The 26830-nt window shown below is 42.9% G+C and overlaps 2 protein-coding genes across 3 annotated transcripts; one reads left to right on the forward strand and one right to left on the reverse strand.

Annotated features, from left to right (window-relative positions):
- The first annotated feature begins 2670 nt into the window (after window positions 1-2670).
- LOC120785838 (ras-GEF domain-containing family member 1C-like) lies at window positions 2671-24706 on the forward strand. 2 transcript variants are annotated; one of them, XM_040120817.1, is made up of 14 exons: window positions 2671-2912; window positions 16258-16473; window positions 16695-16817; window positions 17020-17157; window positions 19020-19241; window positions 20432-20506; window positions 21138-21239; window positions 21825-21927; window positions 22021-22100; window positions 22196-22291; window positions 22413-22508; window positions 22590-22713; window positions 22850-22922; window positions 23012-24706. In XM_040120817.1, the coding sequence occupies exons 2-14, from the start codon at window positions 16264-16266 to the stop codon at window positions 23034-23036; spliced, it is 1467 nt and encodes a 488-aa protein (XP_039976751.1). In that variant the 5' UTR covers window positions 2671-2912; window positions 16258-16263; the 3' UTR covers window positions 23037-24706. The 2 variants fall into 2 exon arrangements, with proteins under 2 accessions (XP_039976751.1, XP_039976752.1); XM_040120818.1 differs by having other exon boundaries at window positions 21141-21239.
- Window positions 24707-25761: 1055 nt separating this feature from the next.
- On the reverse strand, window positions 25762-26632 carry tmem126a (transmembrane protein 126A). The gene has a single exon (XM_040120819.1). The coding sequence runs from the start codon at window positions 26460-26462 to the stop codon at window positions 25845-25847; it is 618 nt and encodes a 205-aa protein (XP_039976753.1). The 5' UTR covers window positions 26463-26632; the 3' UTR covers window positions 25762-25844.
- Between the last annotated feature and the right edge of the window lie 198 nt (window positions 26633-26830).

Here is a 26830-nt window from a genome sequence, read left to right on the forward strand (position 1 = left end):
GGGGAATCACCCGTCCATCTTGGGAAAAAACACTTTATCAATACAAGCATTTATTTTAGCACTAAGACTTTTGGTTTTTGGTTAATAGGTGAAGAGCTGGGATCAGGCATTTGGCAGTTAAACATTTATTACATTTTGGATATTATTTTTGTCAGTTTGACAATAAGTTCTATCAATTATAATAATATTGTTCTCACCAAGTTAATTTGCTGAGATCTGTGATCTATAAACGGCCCACGAAACACAAGCATTTAGACATTCATACAGGTCTTAAACAAACCCCAAGGTTAACGAGACTAATTTGGGGGACAAAACAAAGAAGATAAAACATTGTCATAGTTTACAGATCAAAATTCTGTTTCAGTTTTGGCCTGCTGTACTTGCTTGCACACACAGTTTTCCTGTGAAGAAAACTGTGTTCCTAACATTTTTGCCTGCGCTCACTTTTGTTTCTACCTCCAGATAAAATGAAAGACAATTTAGCTAAACTGTTGGCTTGTTTACAACCTGTCTGATCATCTGACTACTCATGTTTTTGCAACCCTTTCACCAGACAAGAACAACCGCATCGAATGATTCTGCAAAACCTTTATTATGGTCAATCCGAATGCTTATTTTTTACATCCAGTGCCCACTAAAAATAAATTATAGTTAAGGTATGGTTAAAGCTTGGCAACCAGGACAATTGGTTAAGCTTAGGGAAAGATTATGGTTATGGCTAATTGAGAAGCTAAAGTTAGTTGCAGGGCTGTGACAGGAGACAAAAACAGATATGAGTGTGTACTTGTGTGTGTTTGAGTATGAGTGAAATAGGATGTATACACGTTGCTCAATTCTCACCCTTCACGGCAGCAGGACCCTCTGCACCTGCTTCAGCGCCCGTGAGTGTGTGTGTGTGTGTGTGTGTGTAAGAGACAGAGAGTTTACCTGTATCCTCTGCTGCAATGCCAGACTCATCCTCTCCCTCCTCCAGAAGGCCCAGCAGCAGGCATCAAAGCTCCAGGGACAACAGCTCACATACAGCCCCACATGGCCCAACAAGGACCTTTACCACTCTACATCTCCTCCTCTTTATCATTTCTCTCTCTGTCTACCTCTCCTGCACTGTGTCTGCAACACTTCCCTTCAAATTAATTACTCCCCTCCAACAACTTACATCTCAACCTTGCAAAAAAAACATGATGACATTAGCAGCCAGGGTAACAAACCCCATCACTCCAGCTTCTCATCTCCTCTCAGTAGGGAGGTTTTGGACATTCCCCCATTGTTGCTTTTAAATTGGGTTAATGGTATTAATTAAATCTGGTTTTAATGAAAGTACAGCCTGCCTCTGATGCCAGAGTCTCATTTCCATACGCAGAGATGGCCCTTTTCATTCAGGGGTCGTGGTTAGCAAGTGTCACTCAGGCCGTGTTAATGGAAGAAGGTTTGCCTGGGGATTGCAAATGAAAAGGGTCCTCATTGTTTCTTGTAATCTTCCCACGACTGTTTGGATAACCTCGCAGGTCTGGAGCTTGTGTATAATGGGATGACTCATTAGCCAACCCAAGAACAATTTTGAATAGTAAATTAACATTCATGTTTTTTTCTTATATTGGTTTTGAAATCATAAAAGTCCGTAGGTGAACACCACTGTCTGCATTTAGTTACTGACATATGCGCTAATACATGTAAGTTCACTAGGTGTACAGCACACAGAAATGATACTTATCTTTTCATTGTCTTTAAATAGATTGTAAGGTGAAACAGGGCTGCAGTGTATAGTCCTGTGAAATGACAGTGTGTGTGTGTGTGTGTGTGTGTGTGTGTGTGTGTGTGTGTGTGTGTCTGTGTGTGTGTGTGTGTGTAAAGGAAAGAAAGAGGGGTCAGTAGTATCAAACAAGGGATACTACGATAACCCACCGGAAGTCGGTTTTACCTTCAAAATAAAAGCTAAAAGCGATTAAATACTCACAATACTAATGGTACTAGTTTTAGTACCGAGCAAAATATCAAAGATGCTGTAAATTTATATACATTCAAAAAATTGCCTTTCTGGGCTCTTGATGGTGAAACCTGGATTACCTTCTGGCCGACCTGGCAAGGCAAACTGCCTCTGGGGCCCTACAGTCTTCAGGTTCACTGCGTGGTACGTTGATTACCTGCAAACATGTTTGCGTATAAGCACTATAAAATGACTCAAATGCAACTAATATGACAAGAGCTTTAAATGGGCCCTGCACTGGTCTAGCCGAAGACTGACTTTAATAGACTACGTGTGCACAGGAGGATGTTGTGGGTGGTAATGTGAATAAGTTTCCAAAGCTCATGTCTTCTGTACGACGTACGAGAGGGTTAAAAAAAAAAAGTCCCTCGTCGTCTGGGGCAGTGGAATTGCCCGAGGTAATCCCGCCGTACCTCTACCACCCCTACAAGATTGCAACCCGTATTCGTCAGCGAGTATCTCATTTTGAAAGTCGTAAACGGAAAGGTACATGACTTTCGCTCACTTGACTGGAGTGCGAGTAGTTGCCTCTCCTCTCCGCCGGCTGATCACTTGCTCCGTGGACGCGTGGATGTGCTGTGCGGTCCGCCGTGTCTCCGTGGCGCAGGACAGGACGGTCGCCACGCCTTCAGGGACGCGCTTTGTCGCGGCGTCAGCTCTCCATCGGTGCCCGCTGTTCACCGGCGGAAACCTGTCCAGAGCCGGGGCATTTGACAAGCCACTGTCAACAGGACATTCTCTCCACTTACATCAGTCGGGCTTGTGCCTCCGGAGTCCGGCGCCGCTTCTCGCACCGATGCCAGTTGAACCGGCTGTCGTGTAAACGCTAATTGACCTGGGGATATCTGGAGCGGGCAGTTTTGTTTTTTTAATTGATTTGACATCGGATACAAGTCGGATCGAAGATGGGGATCAAAGTGTAGTGCAGGTAGGTAGCGCGTGAGGGCAAGGGTGCCCCACTACTACCATATTAGCATATTGAGATTGCGCTCACGCCCACAGCCAGCGTGCGTGCCTCTCTCTGTGTGTGCGCGCGCGCGCGCGTGTGTGTGCTCCCCCTCGTAGGTTCTGTTTACTGGGACCAGAACGCCGTGTGTCGTCACGGTGAGAACTTTTACTAGCAGCAGCGGTGACATCATAGCTCCCTGCCGTGTGAGCGAGAGAGAGATTGAATCCACTTCACTGCGGCGAAGGCATCGCCGTCCGCGGCGTGAGTCAGCGGCGTGCCGGTCCGTCATCGAAGGGCGTGTGAGGGGATCTCGCCCTCCTTTGAGCGCGTCGGAGTCACCCGCGTCTCGCAATGCCTCCGACACATTTGCAGGGGAGAACGTGAGATGCTCCGGCAGGTGACAGTGTGATGTTTGGGTAGACTGCGCTGAAAACAAGAGACGGCACCCGCTGATGCCTCGGACGAACGTCACATGTTATAATGTTGTGGACAGGGTTCGGTTAACGGGCTACGTTGTGTCAAGCTTATCTCATATTGTCCAATTATTAACGCATATCAACGTGGGAGTAAAGGCTCTTTGTAAACTCACTGCTGATTCTCCTCAAACACTCCCTGGCTCTCTTTTATCAAGTCTATCTCTGCACGTGTGCATTTAAACGTAGTGTATTTGTTATTTTTGTGAGAGACAGGACAGAATGAACAGGTGTGGCACTGTTGACATTTTACTCCCTGGAATGAAAAAAAAATCTGCATTCATCCACTGTAAGCATCCAAGAGGTGGTAAGCAGCCTTTTCACCCAGTGGCGATGTAGTAGCTTGCACAGCTTACCAGTACAATCCAAAAGGATTTGTTATCTGTCTCTAGCAGCTTACCGCAAGGTGATAAAAACTGAGACTGGCTGTGTCAGAAACCAGTTCGGTGGGGAGAAATTCTAGCCCGGGTTGTTGATATGAGCATCTAAGGCACTTCTGCTCCCACACCCTCAGCTCTTGTCTTCTCCACCCCTCCCCACAGAGTAAAGCACTGTAGTGGGGCATCACGTTTCGTGACTGTGCTCTCTCAGCATGGAGCTCCAGGAGGCTGCAGCAGCTTCTCTCACCTCCTTCCTGAGACATGCCCAGCTGCGTCATTCTTTACCCCCTCCCTCAGTTTGGATGCCACCCTGGGAAATGTGCATTTGCTCACTCTCGCCTTCACTAGCAGTCCGTGCTTCTCTATGCCCAGTGGTTTGTTCTGTGTTGTGCCTGTTGAGTAAGAGATTCCTTTTATAAAATGACAAAGCCATGTAAATCAATTCTTTGATTCTCTCCAGTCTTTCATGCCACCCACTCTGGATGAAAAGTGGATTATTTGGATCCTGTGTCATCATTAGCACCTTTTGACTTACTCTTCCAGTGGTCAAGACCCTGTGCAGCTCTTTGGCCCACTTCTTCTGGGTTCTCCTATTCAGTTGAGCTTGTAAGTGTTGAGCCCATAGAGCCTTGCTGCCCTTGGCTGTAGAACTGTGGTGAATTGAAATGAAAGCTTGTGCTCAGTCCCTGTTCATACCTGGCTTTAAGATTTCTTGTGTCTTGGGTGGTTCTATCATAAGCGGACAGCTCTAAATAAATCAGTTCACCCCTGGCATTAGAATGCATCTCCACCTGCATCTCGAGAGACCGCTTGTGATCGGATCTCACCTCCCGCTCATGTGCAAATGAACATGTACATCATTTCCTTTTTGCAAAGAACACATGCATTGTTTTTCTTAATCGGGAGGCAGTAATGCACTTCCCGTGTTCCCGTAGTCTGCCGGAAATTAAAAGAAGAAGAAGAGGAAATCAAAACAATACAGACTGGGTCTATTCCTTGGCATGTTCCAGACAAACCAAATTGCCCAAGATGTTTGATGCAGTTGTAATATATCTCTATGAGCTTTCTGAAATTTTCAGACATTGTAGACAAAGCCAGCTTATACAGTTTTTACGATTTGGATTTGTTTGCAAAGGAGTATATACATCCACTTATGCAGAGGACATCAGTTGAGTATGCGGTCCTTCAATGTGGCACAGGACACATTTGCGTTCACACTGCTAAAAGAATGTGGCCATATGTGGCCCAGACAACCTCCGATGTGGTCTGAGCAACTGGATCTCAATGCATTCTCATTGCGTCCTGGGTGCATATGCACCTGTACTTACAACTGTCCACTTGTGATTGGATCAGCCAAGAGGCATGTTATTGCCCGGTCTGAACAGGGCCTAACAATAGAGTTGGCGCAGGCTGTACGAGCATGAGTCACTGGAGCAGGGGTCTGTCAGAAGCCGCTGATGACAAGTCTGCAGGTACAGACACAGACTACGGCACATGTTGCCTCCAATTCAGACCAAGTCTGCAGAGAATAACAGGTGTGCTGTTAATGAGGGCATCATTTGGTTTGGTATGAGATTGAGTGGGGCAAGTACCTAGAGTGTGAAGCCAGTCATTGTGTGTGTGTGTGTGTGTGTGTGTGTGTGTGTGTGTGTGTGTGTGTGTGTGTGTTTGTGGAGAGAGAGAGAGAGAGAGAGAGAGGGGGCAGTCTCTGTCTGGTGCAGGTCGACAGGGAGGTAAACACAGTAGCTGTTAGTCTTGTAGCAATGACAGCTTTATCACCACCACAAGGTTTATGGCTGTGTGTGTGTATGGGGGAAGGGGTTTGTGTGTGTTTATGTGTGTGTGTGTGTGTGTGTTTGTGTGTCTTTGTGTGTCTGTGATCAGAGGAATTATAGATTACACGCTTTTCTATTCCACATGGCAGAATTGCACTACTGCTTCGTGGTGGTGCAGTCAAAACAGGAATCAAGTACGATATCCTATTGGCAAACTTGTGCACAATGAATTTCAGTTTATTATCTAATTGTTTTATACAGATTCATTTTATTCTTTAATTGAATGATCACTCAATTGTACATGCTGGAATAGGCTTGAGACCCATCCCCCATCCTCGTGCGTTGGTTGGATAGATGAATGATTGGTCAGTGGAGAATGAAATTCTTTTGTTCCTCTTTTTTTTTTCTCTCCTGAAGTCATTACATTTGTCAATTCAGAGAACGCCGGTAAGGGAAATTAAATAACAATAAAGGGAAAAAAAATAATGAGTAGAAAAAAATGGACAGCTGTACAAAGGAAAACATCCGTTTGTATAAATTGTCTTCTCTGTTCATGCATCAGCTCAATATTCTTGCTTAATATTTGGGAATTTCCCCATTTAGCATTACCACTGCCCCTGGACTGTCAAGTATAGTTGATTTTTTTCTCACCTTACGTAAACACCTCCTCAGCTAAGCAGGGGCTCGAGCCAAAAAGGCATATTGTGAATGGACTGTGTACCTGACAGGCCTTTGGATGTCCTTTGGCTCCACTGCAGCTTTGCACACTGACACGGGGATGATGAGAGTGATCTCAGTGACAGGCCGAGGCAGACAGGGTACACATGTGGAATCACTCTGTTACAGCCGGCTGCTCTGTCACGAGAGCGAAAGGGGGAAGGAGAGGGAGAGAGAGAGAGAGAGGGAGAGAGAAAGAGGGGTGGAATTCTGATGGAGTAAAAGAGAGAAGAAGGGGTGTCACAGTGGTGACTCAACAGGCATCTAATTACCTCCCAACAGGAACCTTGACTCCATGGAAACGCTCTGCACTCTCCAGGTCTCAGCTGCCTCCACATGGCCTGCATGCTGTCATGTGGGCAGCTATTGATGGTCTGTGTGAACGGATTGGCTGGGTCAGAAAAGTAATGGAATATGATCAAATCACTGGTGTGTTCAATAAACCACTGCGGTAAGCATATAGGTTACTCCATCAGATATAGTAGGCTCCAAGTAATGAAATTAGTCTTATCATGGAAGCAGTATGTTTTGAAGGACAGTGTTCTTACAACATGGATGTAAACAACGCATAATTTAGAATATTCAAAAAATATCCACTGCATAGGTTTACATGTTGGTTATGCGACAAGGACACAGACCATATTGGTATTAGTACCGAAGCTTATGTTTCATATGAGAACTACTAAATTTCTAACAATACTACTAAGCCACTATTTGGTATTGATGTTTTTGTAGATGTGACAAAGGTTTGAATGGTTTCCAGGTGTATCAGTGGTGGGTTGGTGTGGGGCTGAAAACTAAACTGACTTTAGAAGCGTGACCCATGTTTACAGCAGCTCTGTACCATCATTATCTACTTTAATACCACAGTTCCATTATAAAAATAGGGTGTTAATTTAGGCATACAATGTACAAAATGTGTTGGTAAGATCCCTTTCTTGATATCAATAAGTCAGTCATGCACACTGGGAAATCTTTTGACATCGGTCTGCTGTGGTGGCATACTGTTGCTGTAATTGATAGAACCACTCATCACAAACAGAAGTTCATGCATAGAAAGCAAGAATGCGTCATGAATCTATTTCATGGTACATGAATTTGCCATGTCATAGAGTTATATCAGAAAGCATTAAAAATGAGATCTGGAGATTTGAAATCGCTGTATGTCCAAATATCAACATGAAACAACTCCTGCAGATTAACAAAGCATGTATTTTGACCTCTGTCTGTCTCTAATAGTATCAAAACACATGAGGCATAAGTCGGGAACAGACCAGACCATTTAATCCTCCTCCACTAATTAGTGTTTTGACATCATACATCAGCAGTGTGGCCTCTGCCCGTGCTGGTTGTAATGAGAAGATAGATGTACTTTAACAGGAAAGGAGACAGCTGTGATGAAATTAGTAACGTCTGGTTATTAGATTTGCATTTGATTCAGATTAGATATATTACCTTCTCACTCATTAGTTTGCGGCAGTTATTGTGCAGGTTTAATTGAGAGTAATACAATGCCAAGTGGGTGGTAGGTCTAATTTTAAAAAACGCGTGAAGGACTATTAATGCAGCTGCATAAGGGCATTGTTTCATTCAGCTCCTCTGTCTGGATGCTCTCAATCACTCTGCTCTGTTTATCTAGCCCATATTTTTCCATTCACTTGGTGAGCTGGTACTTCCTCATAAGTGACACTTGAGGCCAAATTATGTCTCTTTAGGACAGAGACTAATGACCAATGAGTGTTGCGTCAAGGATTAGTTGTAAATTGGAATATTATGAATAATACATGACTGTTTTTTAAAGCATTATGACCATTGTGAATGACAGATTTAGGGCACTCAAAGCTCAGGCACGCTATGTGCTCTCTGAGAGCCAGTCTCTGCTCAGCTCCAATTATCTCTAAGGAACATGTTAGATTGCCAAGACCCATCGCATGTCAGAGACATTCAGTTAATTTTAGCGCACCATATTCGTCCTCGCCAAACTAGAGAAATAAATTCAGAAGTGTGTTTTTCACATATGTGAATTGGTTTGAAAGTGGAGTCAGTAGATAATGGTGCTCAACCTTTAGAGTTGGTCTCAAAAGCATAGACTTTCTCTCAGGCTGAAGGTTTTCTGTAATGCTGATCTCGATTCCATCTAAATGTAAATTTTTGAGAGGTAATTTTTTGACTTTAGGGATTAAAGTTGTGCAGCTTCTCTCATTTAACATAGTCTTTGCATCTTGCTTTTCCTCACCCTGTTTTTTTTTTGAGATGCAAGAAAACAATGAAGCACAGCCACACCTCTCGGAGAACAGTAGGACAGATGGTTGTTTTCACAGTGCAAGAGTGACTTCACTTGGACTTAGTTACACTCTGACTTCCTCAGCCCTTTTGCACGTACAAGCACGAACAGAAACAGAAACCCAAACACAAACATGCACACAGCTGTGTCCAAACCCGCTCAGGAATGAGGGTGGCTGCACATGTGCACAGGGTGTGTTCATGGAGGAGAATTCCCAGTGAGCTGTACAGTGGGATTGATGGAGCCGGTGAATGTGGAACAGGTGCCAGGATGTCAGTGTGACCCTGCTCAGACAGTACAGGGGAATTCCAATAAAAGGGATTTGGGAAATGTGTCCCTTTTGAGCCCGGAGTGTGATTCCCGTCAGGCTTGTACCACAGAGAGACTGGGGTATGGGTGGGGAGCCGGAATGCCTCGACTGTAACTCAATCCTGTGTTTGGCTGCTGTGTGGGTGCAAGTGTGCATGCATGTGTTTTTTCAAGACACAATGAACTCATTTGTTTTCAGCTCCACTCCTCTCCAAACACACACAGACACCATTAACCAACAATAGTGCGCTGATTTGATTTTGTCGCAAAGGGCCATATGTGTGGTATTTTGCGCTCTCTCTGTAGTCAGTGGTGCCAAGCAGTCACCGTGCAGCTAAGCAGCCAGATTGGCTTGGCCCTCATACCTCGGTATTCAGTCTGGACGCCAATACACTTTTGGGCTCCTGTAGAGGCTGGGGATGATGATAGGGGCAGAGGGCCAAAAAGCTTCCCATGCCAGCATCTCCCACTGGGAGAGCAGGCTGCTGCAGGGCCATCTGTGCAGGCGTCCTGACGGGGCTCGTTGGAAAGTAGGGCGTAGAGAGGCACATAAAGGAGGAAGGAAGAATTGAGGGGACATGTGGAAGGAGAAGGGGAGTGAGAGGCTAGATGACAAAGAGGTGTTTACATTCGTTTCTGCCCATGCCATCAGGAAAATACTCCATTATTTTTCTAGTTGCATCATTTCAGCTTTCAAAGAAAACTGTGGAAAATTTAGGCCAGAGCTGCAATACTCTAAGGCATGCAAAACAGTGTCAGGCCAAAAAAAAAAATACACTAGGATCTGCGTTTTTAGAGCACAGTCCCAAAATAGATGAAGAGTTGAAATTGCAGTGTTAAAGGAGCAAACATGTGGGTCCTAAATTAGACAGGAAGTGTTAGAGTATGTAAATTAGTTGGTGAGGGGGGAGCTGGGGAGTCATACGATTGAGTCTGCAATGGAAAAGAGGAGTTTAGTGAGTCTGGGAAGAGGCGAGTCGAACATTCAGAGAGCCTAGACTGTCTGCACACTACCCTGGGGGTGAATATCATCCGCTCACCGCCTCCATAGCCCACCTTTGCTCCCATCTTTACCATCTTATTCCTATACTCATCACATTCAAAGCAAAGTAGGGAATGCAGTTTCTATCTCAGTCTTTTGACCTCCCTTTAACTTAGATATCTTAAACCAGGAAGCAACTACAGAAACAAAACAAAATGTTGGTGCAATACGCATACTGGATACCTTTGATGATGTGCTGCTCCTCTAAGAATAGCATTGCATCACATCTAGAAGTACAATCACTCTTGCTTTGTGGTGTTGCTCAGTTTCAATATTGCATAGCTTTCTGTTAAACAAATGTACTTTTTTAAACCTTTTTATATATTTTTATATTTTGACATTTCTTGGGAAGCAATAGTACGTTGTACATTTAATCTTTTCATCCAACAGCACACCTGATTAAGCTTGTCATCAAAAATATCAAACCCTTATCAGTTGGATAAGCTTCACTGGTGCAGGAATAGATTGAACCACCCTTTGTGTATCAGTAAAAAAACACACTTGTCTGGGACTTATCCAAGCTTGAGGAAGAATGGTACTGGGCAAAGATAAAAATGCTGTATGTGAGTTGGTACACTAGTTCAGGTAGAGCTTGGGGATTTGAAAATATGAAATCCTGGAGATTTTTTTCTATACCATCTGTATTTCAAACTTACTTATCAGAAATACAGCTCATTGTTGTCCAGCCCTAGAAAACTGAAAAACCATATCTTTTAGAATCCTTATGAAAGGATCCAGTCTATCAATGCATCTATAAAAGGCATGCGGGTGTGGGATATAGACCTGTAGGCAGCAAATACCATGTCCTTAACGTTCATTTGGGGGTGATGATGAATAGACATGGCCAATAGTATCAGTGAATCAAAGTCAGCTTGGAAGGCCTTAATGGATCTTTTAAAGTCTTTTTCTTGAAGACCTCTTCAAAAATGTCCCCAAATGCAGACAAAACCTATATGTGGCCATGAAATTGAGCCAAGTAGCAGAGCATTATTGCAACAAGGACCCTGGAGTGACTCTGGTTGCCAACAAAGCTGCTGTTGTATTCCATCTGCCCCCACCAAGCAACCTTAACCCTTCACCTTTGACCCTTGACTCATTAATGGTAAAGGTTAGACAGTGGTTTGATGTGTTCCGAATAAGCCTCTTCAGTCTTAATGGAGAGCTGTCACTAATGCTGATTTTCCTAGTCCATTAACTCCTTAGAGGCAGAACTGATTTGTCAGCAGCTGTGTCACCACTCCCCTCAAAACGCACAAACACACACACACACACACACACACACACACAGGCAGGTGTTAGTAATACTATTAATGTGGTGAAACAGGTTATACAGAGACTAAAATAGAGATGACTACGCAAAAACAGAGATTAACAGAGTGGTGAAGCTGCCTGACAGCTTCAAGCTGCTCGGTTGTGTCAGGAATGCCATTGTTTCATCAACACACATACACAGTCAGACAGTAAAGGGTGCTGATAAAGATAGTGTGTCTCTAGACAGTGCCATTCTGTTAATCATGATAGAACATAGCAGGCAGATTCCCTGATGGCCATGATAATAGCCTAACAGAATCACAGGATAAAACACACACACACACACACACACACACGCACACACACACACACACACGCTCACACACACACACACAAACACACAGGCACACTGCAAGGGCCATGAACAGTGACACTCCCCCAGCTGTCTAGACAGAGTGCAGGGCTGCCGTTGGCTGGCTGCTGGAGATCTCAGGGGGGATTAGAGCACACACCACTACACTCACCTGTTCTTAGCTGCTTGTTTCTCGATGTGTTTTTTCATGCAGCGTTGATGCAGTGTGACAGGCACAGGGGGAGCTGAGTACATCATGAGGTATGGAAACAAGTTATACATAGAGTACAGCTGTGGATGACTTCTTGGTCACACCGTAGGAAAAAAGTGGTGTAAGCAATATGGTTGTAAAATAATAGAAGTAGTTGTTAAAAGTAGTAATCTATGACATTTTAAAGGTTTGCATTTGTCATCTCGACATAGAGTTTACACCAAAAGCAAAAAAAAACAATCATGCAGATCATGCAGATTTCCGATTTAAAGAGAGACTAGGTATGTTTTTAAAGAAGAAATGATCCAATCTTCTTCTTACAAATAAAACCTATAATTCATAGGTAACAACACTCATATATAATCAGTTGAGTTCACTCAAGAGTTTTGCTCATACAACTTTAGCTGTTCCGGTATGACCAATAGCTTACGGCAGCTTATGTTAGCTAACATTAGCAACCCTTATTATAAATATTGTTGCATCACGAGTCAGTGAGTCGGTGTGCTGACTTTCCCTTTTTGCTACAATTGGCATGTCACAGTTAACAGATCTGAATGGCTTTGTAACATAACTAAAACAGGAAGTAAACACAGTGTACCTCACCAGGAGACACATTTGTGTTTTATCTGCTTTCAGTCTCATTCCACTCTCTCTTGCCAAATGATGATGTTTTAATGCTGCGTTCATGGCAAGTCGGAGTTATCATAATGACTTACGAGTTTCCAACTTGTAAATAGTGTTTACCTCAACTTCCAAGTCATCATTGAGACTGGGAAACTCAGATATTTCTGAAAGCTTCAATAAATCCAGCTTATTGCTTACTAATACAGAAGTGCTTGAAAACTAAACAAAATATGGCTGCCTCACACCAGCGAAGGACTGTCATTCAGTGTGACCGAGTTCATTCACAGACAATGAGGACTGGTCTATGAGTCAATGTACACATCTGTAGAGGAGTTACCTGACTGACCATTTGTTCACACGCTACAGACTGTGAGGCACTGACTGACAGAGACACAGAGCTATGACGAAATGATGTATCAGAGCCTGAGAAATGCCAGGGGCTGGAAGGGAAGAGCTGAGGAGGAAGCCATGGGGAGATATAAGGAGACTGAAGATGTTTAACAAGCGATAGAGGAAATCATTGACAGTGTGAGCACGTAGAATAAAACTCTCAGTCACACCAGTACATGTATGAATACAAACATAGATATAGAGGGGTGTGTGTGTGTGTGTGTGTGTGTGTGTGTGTGTGTGTGTGTGTGTGTGTGTGTGTGTGTGTGTGTGTGTGTGTGTGTGTGTGTGTGTGTGTGTGTGTTTGTGTGTGTGTGCGCGTGAGATGATAAACTCCTGGATTTAGTCAGACAGACTCCTAGCGCTCAGCAGACTTTGTCTTCCTGTCAGTCCTACCATAAAAGAAATTCCAACAACTTACCATAAAGCTTATGGAGGCTTGCTGGATCTCAATTTTTCTGTTTATCAGGGCATGTCTACGCTGTGGCTGCATGTTGTTATCCAATCTAGAGGAATTTGCTGCAAGGACACCCTGGGGTTGCCCCGTATGGAACCTAATCTGGACAGCGACAACGGGAGGAAAACAGCTGAAACCTAATGTTAAGGACATTTTAGAGTTGCATTTGGACTGTGGTAGCAATATTTTCCACTTGACGTTCCGCTGTTATGTCTAACCCTGCAAAACAGACCATTTTAAAGCTCACTCAAGTTCACGATAGTGAGAAACATAGATAAAAGTTACTTGTCTATGCACAAGTGAGTTTTCCCTATTAGGTATGGTATATAACTTCAGTATTTAGATTGAACAGCTCAATCACATGTCCTGAATATCATCTGCTCAGTTGAACACCTCTCTTTGCCTCACATTGGCTGTTGTCAGTGTGTCACAGAGTAGTGTGCAACGGGGAGCCATGATTATAGCTCTGAGGACCAGACAAGATGTCGTTCCCCTTTAACCACAACATATATTGTGAGAGATATGGCTGTGGGTGTCAGTGGGGTAAGTAGGAAGGAAGACTGTAAAAATGCCTCACAGAAAGGCAGAGTCCCCATCCCCCAGCCTTTTGTGTGCCTGTCTGCGTGCGTTCTTGTCTAGGTGTGTAGAAGTGCATGAACAAGCGCTCATGTGTAGGGGAGCAGGGAGAAACAAAGGGAAACTGAACCTCTCACACAGGAAACTTGAGACATGAGCTGCACTTCTGCACACCAGTGTGTGTTTGACCTTTCACCCCAGGGACCCGAGACACCGGTTTGTCAAGGTGGCTGAGAGGCGGGGGCTGGGGAGGGGCATGGGGGAGCCTGAAGGTCACCAGAGGATGTAACGATTGCGGCAAACCCAGATCGATTCCTAGGTTTCCTCCAGTGATTTATATGGATGATAGCTGATGTGGTCATATCATGGCATTGCCATTTCTTAGATTTTCTTTTAACTGTTACTGCTTTGAAATGGTAACATTTTTGCTTTGTTACAGTCTGGTAGGGTAATTCTAGGAAAGCTCTGCCTTATCTGACAACATTAGAGTCCTGCTTTTGTGCTGTTTTTCTGTTACCAGTCGTGTGTATATCTGTTTGTACTCATTCTGCCCCAGCCCTGGCCATTGTCCGAGGTACAAACAGCAGGAAGAATATGGTGTGTTTACATCAGATATAACATCCTGGGTGTTGCTCAAGGTCTCACTGTAAGCATGTGGGTCTGCTGCCCTTCTCGTGACTTCTGCAGGCAGAGAGGCTTTGTGCCACTGAACTTGCCTGAAGGCAACCCGAGACTGAAGCTGTCCTTGGTGATGATGAATGATTCATGTAGATTTAGTCACCTGGTTTGGTCAGAAAGATCGGGAGCATAGCAGAGTCTCTTTTTGTAACAAATTAATGTCAAATTTGGACATAAGAAACCAAAACCTAAAAAATCTTCAAAATTGAATTACTTGCAGATTGCCATGTACAAAATTTCATTAAGTTTAACCAATATTTCTGTTGCCTCTATTTTAACACTTGTAAATCAAGGAGAGGTCTCCGTGATTTATCAGTTACATGCAGATGGCATTAAGTGGATGATGAGTGATGGTGATATTGCACCCTGAGGATCACATTACTTTCTGTTTCCGTAGTATCTCCACTCTAGCGTGCAGCATAGTACGTGCTCCTTTCCACTACAGCTGCAGCATTGGTCCAATGAGCGAAGGAACATGTTGAATTTTTAAAATGTGCTACCCAAAGCATTCTTAAAGGGAAAGACGTACAGTGCCGGGCAGAGATAGAGGCCACACGATTGCTTTCAGGCAGCAACAGTCTCCACAGCGACTGAGTGACCCAAATTTTCATTCCCTCCTCTCTGTTGTGGATGTGGGAGACAGGGGCAGCTGTTTTCGGGGGGGGGGGGGTTATTCCGTATCCCTAGCGATGGCAGCAGGTCATCAGTTGGAAAGAATGAGTGTGTTGCTGTGAAGAAAAAGAGTGAATAAGAGATGATACACTGGGACAATGAACAGAAGACTGAGAAAAGAGGGAGAATGAGTATGTTAGAAAATTTTGGCTAAAAAAGAGGGAGAGATGTGTGTTCAAGAATCCAGGCTAAAATTGAGGCCTATCAGATCAACTGCAGTGCGAAAGACAAAATGATGCCTTAGTTAGTTAGTTTTGTTAGTTTGTTGTGTTATTTATTGTGTCATGCACATACAAGTGTCCAGTCCACATGGACTTACAAGACATCAAAAATCCCATAGAAGTGGTGAAACATTTGTCAGACATGAACTGTCTTTTTACATAGAACAACACATTGGAAACAAAGAACTTTTGCTCCTGTCCCAAGCTCTGCATATAAAATCTGACACGAAAAAAGGTTCCCTTCCTAAAAAACAGCTCAAGAACTCATCAGAAATGAAGGACATTTTACTGAAATGCGTGGCTCTTTAATTGTCGTATAATGAACAATAAACATTACATGGATTTCATCTTCAATCTCACCTAAATCGCATAAAAAAAGTCTTTACTCTTCACTGAGACTATTAAACCTACCTGTTCCTATAGCTAATGGTACCTAAATATAACTTAGCTCACAGAGAACTTTGACTTTTAGTTAAATTCTGCTTCATTCTGCTACAAGCGCTACACTGTAGTTGTTTTTCATGAGACAATATGCTCATTATTTAGGTTTGTACCAAACATAAACTGGCCATCTCTCCTTATACAAAAGGACCATTTTGTACTGAGCACCATAAATATTACACTGTAACGCATTTCTAAACTAAAAATGTAGTAATCGTACAAAATAAAGTTTCATCTGACTAACTACTGCAAAATGTCCCAATGAAAGATCTTTCTAGTAGCCATTTTGAGGTTTCTGTCCCATATCACTATTATCACCAATTACTAGAAGTGGATTAGTTCTGCCAGAGACCCAGTGTCAGCAAAATATTGACCTTCTGTGTCATAAAACCCAAGCTTATTTCTCTTCCTCATTCTGTCTACATATTGCTGACTGTATTTTTTTTTTCTGTCTGTCTATTTGGATTTTAGACAGGAATGCCCCAGACTGTGTGCTCAGGCACCATGTTCACCACTCCCAGTGGCTTCAGCCCTCATCTGGCCTGTGCTGAGCCTGGGGAGGAGGAGGAGGCCCCACAAGAGGGCCCGGGGCCAGGGGCTTGCCTGGCTGATGGGCCCCCGATCACCTCAGCCTCCCTGGACACTCTTATCCACAATCTGGTGCCCACTGCTGATTACTACCCCGAGGTAAAAGGAAATGGACAACAGTTACTCCACTGTTCATGAAAACCTCCATCAGAAAGGTCATTTCAGTTTGTAGTGGTAATGACAGTACTGCCAATTGGATGATTAGCCCCATGTCTCTATTCAAAGTGCTATTCTGCTTCCTTTAATTACAGAGAGCCGCAGTGTTTTTTATTGATGTAGTGGCAGTGTCTTAGTGAATGTGTCCTTCTGTCCTTTGACAGAAAGCCTATGTGTTTACCTTCTTGCTGAGCGCTCGTCTGTTCATCCCTCCTCCGGAGTTACTGGCCAGGGTGTGTGAGCTGTGCATCAAACAGCAGCAGCTGGATCAGAGCCCACTTGATACGGTCAGCACTGCACCACACACAAATACATAACTCCTGTGTGCACATGCACGAGCTAATAAACAGGAATGCTGAAAGGTACAGAAAAAGCACGGAGACATACTCGTGTTCAGCATGTAAACCATAACCACTCATTTATTGCCCAATCGACAAAATTCTGACTTTATTATAGTGTTTTGTTTTGCTTTCACTTCTTCAACAACAGGCAAAAGTGCGCAAGTTTGGTCCCAAGATCCTGCAGCTGCTGACAGAATGGACAGAGACGTTCCCCTCCGACTTCAGGGACGAAAAGATGGTCGGACACCTTAAAGACATCATCCACAGGATAGCTCCATGTGATGAGGTCCGCTAATAACTGGAACTGTATTCATATTATCTTCACCAAAGGCAGGAATTCTTTTCCAGTTTTAGAAGGAAGCTGAAAAGAACTAAATAAGAAAAAAGCCTGCTACTAATGGAGTTATCAGTTTCTACAGGATAACAACTTGTGATTTGGGGATTTTGAGCCACACTGTAGTTGTGGCCATTATAGCACTTATTAGCTGTAGCTGCAGAGAGAAATGCTCTGATCAGGAACAAAATTCAATTATCATCACTACCACTGGCAGAAGGAGTCAGAGTGTTGGTGTAGGGTGAGTAGCCACAGCTCCATGTTATACAGTCTTACATTACAGGAGAGAAGAGAGGAAGGAAGGATATTAGAGGAGCGCCTCTATCTGCAGCCTCGAGGGAAAATACAGGGAGGGAGATGGATGGAGAAAATGGGGGGATGGGCTACAGGGTCACAGAGAGCAGAGGAGAAGGTGGAGGAGGGTGGAGTCAAGGAGGTGGAGTCTGAGTGGAAGACTAGGAAAAATCGAGGGAAGTAAAGAGAGGACAGAAAGAAGGCAAAGGCAAGTGGTGATGAATGTGCTGCTATTTGCAGCTGGCTGCCTACAGTATGGGTGTGTGTGCATGTGTGTACATACATGTGGGAGCTGTGGCTCTGGGTCGTTTGTGAGACAGACTGACCTAATGGCCTCTGTGACCAGTCATCTGGAGGGAGGGGCACAGAAACACACATTCCTGGACACAGTGCACATCGCTGCTGTTGTGTGAGAACTTCGTAAACAGGTTTTAATTCAACTAAAAAATTACAATGTACTCTTAATTCTCGAACTCATTAAATCCTTTCAGAGACCATTAGATAGTTTCAAAATGCATTGCCTTTGTGCTAAAAATAGAGCTGTTGTTTTTAAATCTGAATGTTTTGGAGATTCAAGGTTGTCATCAACCAGCCACACAGATATAGTTAATGAGGTACCAATTTACACATTTTAAGAGTCTACAAATTGCCAGTAATTTATTCGAAACTCACAAACAGTGCATAAGGCAAATTTACAGGACGAAACACATACAGCTAAACAAAGATATCGAGCTAAACCGATAAAGGCAAAGTTAAGCATATAGCAGGAAAGAGCTGGACAACAAATTATATTTATACAGGTCAGCAGCAGTGCTGGGGGAAATACTCAGATCAGATTTATTTAAGTAAAAGTGTCCATACCAGATTGCATTTTGAATTTGTACTTACGTTAAAATACACAAGTGCTATTAGTAAAATGGACTTCTAGTAGCAAAAGTAAAAAGTACTTAGTATGCATTATGGTACATCTCAGAGTTTTTCTGCTATTACATTATTTAATTATTATTGCAGATGCCTTAAAGTGTAAGCAGCATTTTACTGTTCTCGTTGGTTGAGGTGGAGCCAATCTGATATACTTTATAAATTGGAAGGCACTTGAGTTTATAACAAATCATCATATTTTATAGGCTGATATATATATTTTTTTAAATAAAATATTAATCTGCAAAGTAACTACTATTTATAGCTGTTAGATAAATGGAGTGAATTAAACGGTTTTTACTATTTTGCTATTTGTTTAATAAATCATGAGCGATATTAATTGGTTTACTGGTAGAAGACTGCTGAGCATCGTTACCAATAACCATTTATTATTGACTAACTAATATTTAAACTATGACAAAGTAAGTAATACTTTCGAAGAGAACTGAGTGCTTAAATATGGGCTCACAACCTGGCAACCCAGAAGTTCTTTTAATTTATGCCTATAACTGATCTATGAAGAATTAATAAATTATTCATTAAAGTTGTTATTGTAAGCACCTTTCCTCTCCTCTCCTCTCCTCTCCTCTCTTCTGCAGGCATACTGGAAAACCCTGAACCAAGTGCTGCAGAAGCTTAGCCAGAGGCTGGCCCTGATGAGCCAGGGGGAAGAGAGCATCGTCAAGGTCTCCCTCAACGCCTCCTCCATCTCTGACAAGCTGGTTGCCTTCAAGACCAAGCCTCCGCCCATCCAGAAGGACATGCTCTCCATCTGCAATGACCCGTACACACTGGCACAGCAGCTCACCCACGTGGAGCTGGTGAGGAGAGGGGGAGGGCGGGGGAGGCAAGCACGGGTTAGACAGAGGTCAGGGTAAGAGATGATAACAAGGATGGACGAGGAGGAGAGGAAAGAATGTTTGATTTGGAGGGGGGCTAAGGATGGTGGGTGGAGATCTAGTCCATGTCAAGGACATAAACATGGGATAAAAGACATCAAAGGAGGAGATGGTGGGAATAGAAACAGATATGAGGGTGAGTCAAAATGATTGAAAGAACAAAGGAAAGATGGTGGGAGGGAAATAGCAAACTAAAATTGGCAGACACAATTAACACTGTTAACATCTTGTAGCATTTTGAAAATTGCTGTAGTATAACCTTGATTATTACTTGTCAGCTATTCCAACGCTAACAGGCCTTCACCCAGTGTGACAGAAACAAGAACAAAGGGAATAATGCAATGAAACACACATTAACAAAAGGATCTCTGCAGTGTCCCTCACATTGCATGCATTGTGCCTTCAGTCTCTCCATGTGTGTCTTGATGTATCTGGGGGTGGTAGTGTGTCTCTGTGTATGTATGTGTGCCTGAGTAAGCTTGTACTCTTGTCTGAGCGGTGACATCACCCCAGAAGTCACTGATGTGCCTGGGGCTTCAAACAAAGGGGATAAAACCACTGTGGATATATGTGACCTGACAGCTTAACACTTTGGCACACACACACACACACACACACACACACACACACACACACACACACACACACACACACACACACACACACACACACACACACAAAGAAGGAGGGAGAAAGTCAGACAGACACGCATGTACAGTGCACATATACTGCCCTGTAATATATCTATTGTAAGTTTTAGCAGCACTGTTTTGTTTATGGATTATATCACAAGTTGAGAAGGATCTAATGAGACATTTTGATTTGCACATGTATGTGACTGCAGGGTTGTCTTTTAATAGAAGTGAATATTGTTTTCACGTGTCACTTTGAGGAAATATGAGTCAATGAGTCATGTCAATGAGTCATTACTTCTCTTTATTGATTGCCTTCCATCACGGAAATGAGAGAGTTATTAACGAGACTACCCCCATCGGTGTGTGTGGTATCTGTGTGTGTGTGTGTGTGTGTGTGTGTGTGTGTGTGTGTGTGTGTGTGTGTGTGTGTGTGTGTGTGTGTGTGTGTGTGTGTGCGTGTCTGTGTGTGTCTTCCAGGAACATTTGAGTCATATTGGGCCAGAGGAGTTTGTCCAAGCCTTTGTTCAGAAAGACCCACTAGATGGAACACAGGTACATTTTTTCTAAATCACCTTTTTGTTCTGTGTCAGTACTATTTTAAGGAGTAATTCATAAGTATGAATTCTAAAATTTGTTTTGTGAAATGTTTTGCCCTATCAGTGGAAACCCATAGTCTGTCCTCAGGCCAAACCACAGCATTTTTTTTATATTTTCAGTTTTCAATAGCTGTTACAGTAAAAATAAGTATTCCTGGCATAAAAAATCTTGTATATTGTGTTGTTGGTGTTGGTGATCTGATCAGGATTTGCTTCTTAAAGGGCCAAAAAGAGTTCATTAAGTCAAAAGGTCGCAAACAGCATAGCATTGTAATGTTACAAGCTGTAGCAAGCACACACAAGTCTTTCATCTGCACCCCCCCTTCTTCCAATGTCACTCGTCCACTGTGGTTTTTCTTCAGCTGCCGTCTCTTTCACTCATCTTCTCTCCGTCTGTCTTTCCTCTATGGCTCTTTTCACCTGCTCTCCATTGATCGTGTTATTTCCGCTCCCAGCGCTCATTCTTTGTTATTTACATTCGCGTAGCGGGTCAGCCTGTAGATAGGAAACTATTTAGGATCCGGGCCATTCCCCATGGTAACGCTTCTTATTCTCACTTGCAATTTTGTGCGTTTGTGTAATACCAGCAGCCATGCTTCAGTGACCAGAAGAAGAAAACCTCCAACCTGGAGGCTTATGTCAGGTGGTTCAACAGACTGTGTTACCTGGTAGCTACTGAGATCTGCATGGTGAGTGGCAAATGCTGGTACAGCAGGTAATCATTTATTCTGACATTAGACTTTAGAAGCAAAAAGACAGAATAAATATACCTATTATGCCAAAAATAAGAGTCTGAAAAGTCTCCAAAGCATGAGGAACTACTTATCCTGTTCACAAAATAGGGAAACCACTGGTAAAAAGCTTTAATCAGGAAGTAGACATGAAAATTAATTAAGGGGCGACATTAGAAAGATGTTCTCTATTTTTATATGTAGTGTATATTCTGTTGTGCCTGTCAAGTGGAGATTTATTTCTGAAACACACAGCTGAAATAACTGAAATGGCATTCAGTGATTTTTGATTATAAATAATAATTTTGGGAATAACTTCATACTGTAGCGGTATTTCCTTCTTATTAACAAATCAAGGGACAACAGATAAAGCCAGTGCATTTGTTAAAGAGCATCACTGCCCCTTAATGGTAATATTGTGTTACTACACTCTCACTGACAATGATTGTTTAACCATTTGTGCCTACATCTGTAGAGAGAGATAACATTCACTATGAAAAATTGAGTAAAAATGAAAAAAAAAACGCTGTCTCCTTTTTGCAGCCGGCGAAGAAAAAGCAAAGAGCCCAGGTGATAGAGTTCTTCATCGACGTTGCCAGGGAGTGTTTCAACATTGGAAACTTCAACTCCCTCATGGCGATCATCTGTGAGTCTTATTTTGCCATATCTGATAGTCTTATCACTGAGAATTCTCCTGCCTGACCTTGTGTTAATAGTTGAAATCCATTTCCTCCCGTAGCCGGTATGAACATGAGTCCTGTGGCGCGGCTGAAGAAGACTTGGGGCAAAGCCAAGACTGCCAAGTTCTTCATTCTGGAGGTAAATATGATGCGACCATTCACTGACTGAGAAGAACAGGACAGGTAATAACTCGAAGCTGACAGTGTATTGCTTGTTGCCATCTGCGTTGACAGCATCAGATGGATCCTACGGGAAATTTTTACAACTATAGGACGGCCCTGAGGGGGGCCGCCCATCGCTCTCAGACTGCCAACAGCAACAGAGAAAGGGTAAGGCTTGACACCACTTTGCTGCTATTAATCTGAAAGCATGCTGGCATTGATTCAGTCATTTATTTTTTGTCTTCATGTCAATATTGTCTATATTTTCCTCACTGTTTTCTCTCCACAGATTGTAATTCCCTTCTTCAGTCTGCTGATCAAAGACATTTATTTCCTGAATGAAGGGTGTGCCAATCGGCTGCCCAATGGCCATGTCAACTTTGAGGTTAGGCTGTCTCTTTTCTCCTGACCCTGTTGCATTTAACCATCCTAAAAAACATATACTTAGTGTAGTTTTGTGTCTTAGAAATTTGTGGAGTTGGCACGACAAGTTGGGGAATTCATGACATGGAAACAGGTGGAGTGTCCATTTGAGGAGGATCGGGCCATCCTACACTACCTCCACACTGCTCCAATCTTCAGCGAGGATGGTGAGAACCTATCATGTTGTTTTCATTTTAAGAGCATTTCTCAACACTCTGATCCAAGTTTTTTCTTAATAGTTTGTGATGGATCTAACTAACCCGCCCTCTTAACCCATCAATTTCTTCTCTCATTCTTCCCCAGGACTCTACCTTGCATCCTATGAGAGTGAGAGTCCAGAGAACCAGGTAGAGAAGGACAGATGGAAAGCTCTCAGGTAAGAATCATAACACACGTGAAATGAAGGGTGCTATCGAGGGTAAAAAGACGCACCGTTCTTCATCAGCATCTCTTTTCTCCCGTCAGGTCTAACGTGCTGGGAAAGACATGAAGCACTGATGGCAGCTAGCCCTCCCACCAGCGAGGGAGCGTGTATTCTCACTGCACTAAAATGAACTGTGAAGGAACCTAGCTGGTACTTAGGTGTTTTTCTATGAAGAAACTATTAAAAAAAAAAGAAGCATGATGAACAGGATTCATCAAGAAGAGTGTAAAAAAAAAAAAAAAAAAAAAGAACACATAAAAAGAATGGATTGACAATGTTAAGCTAAGGAAACTGGAACAAAATGCCTTTGCAGCATATCAGTACAGTACTGAAGAACAATATGTTGGAGAGGAATGCAGCTTCTCCTTCCCCCGCCCCCTTGATGTGTGTTTACTCCATGAAGATATGTTTACTACTATAGAGAGTACAGTTACAGGGAAAACCACTTTATAAAATGAAATTCCTACTGATGCTATAGTTGTTTTTGTATTTGCTCCTCTCCCTACTTCTCTGTCTTTCTCTTGTCTAGGCATTTAATTTAACTTTTTTCCTTTACTTGTAATGTACTGTAATGAAACTTACAAGGATGTGAAGGGCGCTGGCTAGCCCATATCAGCCGTCCAATTTTATAGGTCTACTGAAGGAATGGCAGCCGTGTATATCTGGGACGACAGAAGACGACATGCCTTGAGCATTTTACCAGTTCTTCTCATGAGTACTTTTATGTGTGCGAGGGTGTGTATGTTCATGCACTCATGTGTGTTCAGATTGTCACTGTCTTGTTCTGCATGAGAATGACTGGAGAAACCTGTTTATTGGTCATCTCTTCTTGTAATTTTATTTATTATATCTTATTTTGGGAAAGTGTTGGGCAGGGAATATGAACTGTTTAAAAAGTGTTTACTCCTTTTAATTGTATTGTGCCATTAATGCAAGAAAACTACAGTATAGCTTAACGGTCACAGCGGAAGCCAGGCCAGGTGTAGATTGTGTACAGGTGACATAACCCCTCATCTTTCTGCTCTTCAGGAAGTTTTCTCTGACTGATGTTCAGTTGTCTGATATATTTATGGAGATTTCTCTGCTGACAGATGTATAGTTTTTATTGTAACTTTCCTTCACTGAATATGAACTGCAACGGCATGCTACCACAGGTGTTTTTAAAGGGGCATTAAGCGTATTCACCTTGTAAAGATTAGTACAGCAACACAAATCCATTGTAGTGATGATGCATTGATGCATTCTATGGAAGGACAATGATGAACTGGAGACTTTTGTCCATCTAAAAAAGTAAAGAGGGAAACTTGTGCCATACGAATTACTGGTTTTCATGATAATTCAGGTTCCTCTGACTTGAAATGTGTTGTTCATCGTTTTGTGGGATTGTCACTGAGCTTAGTTTTTGGCAGTTTCGTTGTGACTCGAGAGCCACTTTTGAGGGTGGGGGGTGGGAGGAGAGGAGGGACATGGGGAAGGGAGTGGGAACTATGTAATTATAACCTTTTTAGAAAGTCTTATTCAGTTTGCTACAATTTATTGATGTCAGTGTTTTCTCTTAAGAAGCACCTTCCCTCTTAATAACAGACTGACTTTCATTCTCCCCCCTCATTTGTCATCAATAATCCTGCTTTTCTTGTAACCCGTTCCCCAGACAAGTTAAGACTATAGAGAGCCGGAGATGTGATGTCAAACCTGCCACTCAAGGTGATGACATGTTTTAATAAAAACATTGCCTGTGCTGAACATGTGTTTTCAATGAAAATCGCCTGCAGGCCACCAGTTCTGCTTGTTTTAATGGTATCATTGCACTGTCAAGTCATATTTTCTTTTGCACACATACGTCGCTGGGTGCAGTTAAAGGAGTGGAGTGCATTCAGGGCATTTCACGGTTATTGAGGCCAAGCAGACACACCCTTGGCTTCAACGTGACTGCAAAATTTGTGACTGGTTCCTTACAAGCGTTAAATGAAAACAAACCATGCTAATTTCCATTTCCCCGCCTATTCAAGGTTTGCAGCTTGATCAAAGCCTTGCTGACTTGAAAGCACACACTCAGGGTTTTCAAAATAATGCATGAGCTCCAAATTTTACATTTTATTTTTGATGTTTGACGCGTCTGATTAGGTTAAAAAAAAAAAAAAAAAAACCCTAAATGCTGAGAAAATGCAGTTGAATGGATAGGCAAATTACAAGATCTGCATAACTCAAAGCTGAGTCACCAAAGATAAATTCAGTCAGCAATCAACAGAACCAATTGCAACCCCATGTTTAACACTGTCATAAAAATGGTTGCAACTACCAGTTATTTTCCTTACAGTTTAAGCTTTCAATTATTTTTTTTTAAATTGATCAGTTAATTATTTTGTCTACAACATATCACAAAATAGCGGAACCTGCCCTTTGCAATTTCCCAGACCCCAAGGTGACCTCTTTAAATCGCTTGTTTTGTCCAAACGACAGTGGAACGTCCAAAGATATTGAACAGAGAATTGCAACAAATCCACACATTTGACAGGCTGGAACTAGCAGGTGTTTGGCATTTTGCTTCATGAATGACGTATATTCTCAAAATTGTCGCCTATTATTTTTCTAGGGATACTTATTGATTTGTGGTTTCAGCTCCTCTTTTAAAGAATATATACCATTTAAGATGATGCCAAATGTTGCCAAAGTTTTTTATCCCCTTAATGCATGAAACTGATTCTGACTTTTTAAAAATCATATCAATGTGCCCAAAAAACGAGTGGATTTATGCAGTTAATTTTATGTTAATTTGGAAATACCAGCAATCTTAGAAAGCCCACACTTCATTTTATTTCTGGGAGAAAAAATCTCAGGTATATTCCATATGCAATTGTGTCAGTTCAGTACTTTTTAGTCTTTGAGTTCCTCTCCACCTGAACCAAATGTTATCTGGGCCAGTTTGGTGTAAGATTCAAAATGCCTGGAGCTCAGGTAGGTGCCGAAGAAGGCCTGGAGCACCAGGACTGCCCTCATTCTTCTCAGGATCGGTCTGGACAGGTCCACCCAGTACCGGAGCACATTGCCCTTCTCTGGCATCGGTGCCGTGCTGTACCTGGATGCAAGGCCAATATTCACGGGTAAGGCCAGGAGGATGGGGTACACACCAGCACCGGTCAGACCGACAAGTGCACCTCGTATCAGGGCACAGCTGGGGCAGTTGAGATCACCGGACAGGAGCGGGCTGGACAGCACCGCGTTGTACAGGGCAACTGTGGTCATGAAGGGCAGCACGGCCATCGGCAGGCTGGAGGTGATGGGCGCCTGTGTGACATTCAGAGCTCTGCGGTACAAGCTGTTGGATATCAATCCTGCAAGGCCTGCGTTTCCCCCCAGATACATGGGTCCATAGACGAAGAGTTTCTGCTCAGTGTCAGGTAGTCTCTCGAAATTCTTCGCCAGCATTTCAGCAATCACTGCTCTGGTGAGCGCATTTCCAGACACGCCGTCCTTCTGGCTATTCTCCGACATCTTCAAACTTAGTGTTTAAACCGACAACGCCCAGTTTTTTGTAGGTAGAGATCCTGATTTAATATTAGGATAACGCAGTTATCGCAATAAGGTAAGGTGGCCGTCAGGATGAGGACAGAGCGCAGACATGTTTTACCCATAATTCAAGGGGTGGAGTTGCGATTTTTTTCCCTGAGTACGGCCTCTCAGGCAGGGTTACAAATAAGACCAAACTCTCCATAGATTCTTCACCTATTTAAAAAAAGAAAAAAGAAAAAAAAAGACCGCAGAGCTTGGATGCAAGTAGACGAAACTTCAAATTAAAGGAGTTGCTGAGAAAAGAAAAACCTCGAATGATCCATCTGACTCTAATGAGCTGCTTCAAGGGT

The sequence above is a fragment of the Xiphias gladius genome, chromosome 23, assembly GCF_016859285.1.
Source record: "Xiphias gladius isolate SHS-SW01 ecotype Sanya breed wild chromosome 23, ASM1685928v1, whole genome shotgun sequence".
Taxonomy (NCBI): Eukaryota; Metazoa; Chordata; class Actinopteri; order Istiophoriformes; family Xiphiidae; genus Xiphias; species Xiphias gladius.

Coding starts and splice junctions, on each gene's coding strand:
- LOC120785838 (XM_040120817.1), top strand. CDS start 16,264: ATGCCCCAGACTGTGTGCTCAGGCACCATGTTCACCACTCCCAGTGGC. Junction 21,240..21,824: donor TAGCTACTGAGATCTGCATG/GTGAGTGGCAAA, acceptor TCCTTTTTGCAG/CCGGCGAAGAAAAAGCAAAG. Junction 22,101..22,195: donor CCAAGTTCTTCATTCTGGAG/GTAAATATGATG, acceptor CTGCGTTGACAG/CATCAGATGGATCCTACGGG.
- tmem126a (XM_040120819.1), bottom strand. CDS start 26,462: ATGTCGGAGAATAGCCAGAAGGACGGCGTGTCTGGAAATGCGCTCACC.